Source organism: Diospyros lotus, chromosome 14 (genome assembly GCF_014633365.1).
Source record: "Diospyros lotus cultivar Yz01 chromosome 14, ASM1463336v1, whole genome shotgun sequence".
Classification (NCBI taxonomy): Eukaryota; Viridiplantae; Streptophyta; class Magnoliopsida; order Ericales; family Ebenaceae; genus Diospyros; species Diospyros lotus.
This window is the reverse complement of record NC_068351.1, coordinates 23065759-23069265: the sequence shown is the minus strand read 5'-3', so window position 1 is coordinate 23069265 and position 3507 is coordinate 23065759. Positions and strand designations below refer to the sequence as shown.

The window sequence follows — 3507 nt, the reverse complement described above, 5'->3', positions numbered from 1 at the left end:
TTTCTTCGTAGATTAGTGTGAAGGGTGAAGTGTGTTTAGGCATATGTGTTTGGTACGGTGCTTAATAAGTGTGGTAATAAATACTTTTATTAGACTTATGAAATGTAGAGACCTGAGTAGAAGTACTCAAAACCATATTTTTCTCTCCCTATAGTCTTCTCATTGAAGCGTTAGTCAACAATAACCTGCGATGTGCTTTGGTGGTGATAGGGAGTGAAACACTTTCCCAGACTGCTTCACCAGAGAAAACTTCAAAATCGGTTTATTTTGTAGAAAGATGATCTACAAGAAAAAGAAAAAAAAAAAAAAAAAACAAAGAATGCAACAGAAAGATGAAAAATGAAAAATCTGAAATATGTGAATCTTATCATATGTCTCTCTTTGTATATGTATGTATATGTAAAAGATGTATATATATTAGCTAGCTTGTCACCTTGTCATCACCTTCCTGCACATGCACACGGAAAGAGGACTCCCTAACACACAACAGTCACAGTACTTAAACAGAGATCAGAGAAGTATGATTCAAATCACAGCCAATGAAAACGCGATACACATGCAAATCCTGAATCAAATGCAGATGGATCACGATATTCATTCATGCAACTGATCAACTTTAGCCAGCTACAGCACTACGTAATTATATTTATATTTAAATCCTATCAGAGTTAGAAGACGGGTCCGAAGGGCATCTTATATCAATGTAACCAAATCATAGACTGCCCCTGTGTGCTAAAAGATTGCCCCATGACGAGAAAAGGAAAAATATATAGTTCAGAAACTGCAATATTTATACGGATGTGTGAATACATGAATTAATAACTTACTATATTTGACAAGCAATTTTGAGTTCTCACTGTAGAGGCAACCTTCAACATATTTGCCCATTGCAGTTCTAGCTTCGCCTGCTCCAAGATAACTACTTGAGTTATGAAAATAAGACTACTAATCAAATCGAATTGTGTGTGTGTGCCTATATATATATATATATATATATGAGAGAGAGAGAGAGAGAGAGAGAGAGAGAGGAATAGATATGCTTGAATTAACGATCAGGGCCTTTGTTTGATTGCCCTCCATAGTGGTGTGAGTGATGGAGTAGTGGTTTAGGTGTAGTACTGCTACTGATTGGAGATGATAAGAGGGGATTTGGCACAACATTCTTCGAATTTGAGCTCATACATTGAAAGTGATTATAGTTATCTGCTGGTGGACTGGAGAAATAGGGAGGGAAAACTGATTGTGTTGCCACTGCAGGTTGGCTACCGATAAACAACTGAGAGCCAGAATACGAGAGAGGCAAATGAGTGGAATTATTGGCTCCTTCAGTTTGGGCCTGGGAAGGAAATCCAAATTGAGAGACAGACAAGCTGCAAGGTTCCATGTGATGGTGATTATAATAATTATTGTATATGTGAATGAAATTCTGGGCTGAAACTTGTGCTTTTCCAGCAGCAACAGCTTGATTATTTTCAAGTGATCCCTTAAGCTTTGATCCTACAACGTTATTGTTGCAGGCTTCTCTAATATCCTTAGGAAGTAGAGACGGGGTTTCTCCATGCTTTAAGTAGTATGCTGTATTTGCGCCAAAGAAATTAGGAGGGAAAAAATAATTAGGCTGATGAGTCGACTGAGAGGCTGCGACATTCTTCAATAACTGATCATCATCATCATCGTTGTGGATATGATGATGAGAAAGTAGTACTAGTGAGGAGGGTTGTTGATTTAAGTCTGGAGTTGATGATGATATTCCAGGGAAGATTGGAAGTGGAGGAAGCTTGTCGATGTCATCTTTAGTAGCCTCGAGAAGCCAATCTATGACCTTGCTGGGCTGAGAAAGGCCAAGCCTATCCTGCAGATCATACAACTGAATTGCAGTGGGTACCGAGAGCCGGATTCGCCTGTCCCTTAGACCCCTTACGGTGCACACCTTGCTGTGCCTATCTTTCCCTCCTAAGGCCTTCGACACGCGTACGATCCTTGGATTTTTGGAAGCCGACCATCGCCTTGAAGCGGTGCTGCTGGATGCTGCCCCCTTCTTCGATTTAGTATCGTCTGCTGCAATATTAATACTGCCCTTCACTTCAAATCCCTTTCCATCTTTTGATCTTGTCATCATCTTCCTTCTCTCGTCACTGACGATGATGCTGATCTGCACCTTATGCAATAATTTCACCTGCTGGGAAAAAGGTTATCTATTAGTCGTCAGTTTCTTGTAATTCGCGGATAAACTGCCCAAAAAGGGTTCTGCACAACAGTTTTCCGAATTACCTCTTTTTGTTTTTTGTGCTGAGTCAAACCACAAGACAACTAAATTATGTTTTTAACATACAAATAAAAGTTCATAGTAGGGGCAACTCATCTTGAAGAATTTCAAGAAATCGGAACTAACAATTAGGTTAATACATGTATGTTAGGGAAGACAGTGCAAATTAAAAAGGTATAGATCACAGACAATTGAGCATAGAAACCAGAACACAAAAGAAAAAAGAAAAGAAAGCCCCAAGATCTAGGAGATAGGAGAAGATTGGGTGTGTTTCGAAGAAAACAACTTCACGAACATTTCAAAGTTGAAATCGTGGAGATGAACGTACAATAGGGTATTTTGATCATCCGATTGACTTGCAGTTCGTCAATTAGTAATGTTTTTCCTGATCATAGAGCAGGCGAGGAAGAGTGGGAAGGAGCATCAGTGGCATCAAGGTTCCTTTAATTTGAGCTCTATGGATAGTGTACAAAATGGTTGTTAATATCTAACAACTCCTTTAGAGATCAAAAGTTAATCATCAAATATGTTCGAATATTTGGGTGTAGAAACGAAGCAAGAATCTTACATGAGTTTCTGCACAGGAAGAAGAAATGATATGGCGAATTTGCAACCACTCAACTTCGTCTTCTCCAAATTGATAGATCCCAGAGGACATGGATTTACTTATTCGTACCAATATATATATATATATATATATAAAACAGGCAAACCCTAACTTAAAAGAAAAATAAATTTGAATGGCCACCACAAGTATTTTGTTGTCTTAGGACACTCTTCTTTTCCTTTCGTGCCCTTTTATTTTAGCTAAAAGAATCTTCATCACTATTTTTATGGTATTAGCCTCTCATTGAGAGTGCAGGGACCTTTTATAGTCATTTATATAATCTCATGGCAAGCATTTATAGCTATATTGAATTAATAGCTCCATTCTAAGGACCTCAATCCATGTTACTTGAACTGGTTCGTCCATAATCACTGAGGTTAGTGAAAGGAAGAGTTGGATGGGTCTTGTTGGTGGTAGTTTTTGCTCATTCCTTGTTGATGGATAGCATATATTTGATATATTGAGGAATACATTGATCCATCTTTTGATGAGCAAATTTTTCTGGTTCGGCTTTGTTTTATTAGTTGTTTATTATATTTATTTTGTTTAGGGCATATTTTTAGTTTTTTTTATTAGGCGGCTTTTGTACTTGGACCGCATGGTTTGTAGCCTCTCAGAACCATATTTCATTATG

The 3507-nt window shown here is 38.0% G+C and overlaps 1 protein-coding gene across 3 annotated transcripts; it reads right to left on the bottom strand.

The window, feature by feature from the left end:
• Positions 1-572: 572 nt before the first annotated feature.
• On the bottom strand, positions 573-2934 carry LOC127790539 (transcription factor TCP5-like). Of its 3 annotated transcripts, none has more exons than XM_052320091.1 (2): positions 2835-2934; positions 573-2179 (listed from the first exon to the last, which is right to left on the bottom strand). In XM_052320091.1, exons 1-2 carry the CDS (start codon positions 2922-2924, stop codon positions 1046-1048), a joined length of 1224 nt encoding a protein of 407 aa, XP_052176051.1. In that variant the 5' UTR covers positions 2925-2934; the 3' UTR covers positions 573-1045. The 3 variants fall into 3 exon arrangements, with proteins under 3 accessions (XP_052176051.1, XP_052176052.1, XP_052176053.1); XM_052320092.1 differs by having other exon boundaries at positions 574-2176; positions 2835-2932; XM_052320093.1 differs by lacking the exon at positions 2835-2934 and adding an exon at positions 2595-2767 and having other exon boundaries at positions 574-2176.
• Between the last annotated feature and the right edge of the window lie 573 nt (positions 2935-3507).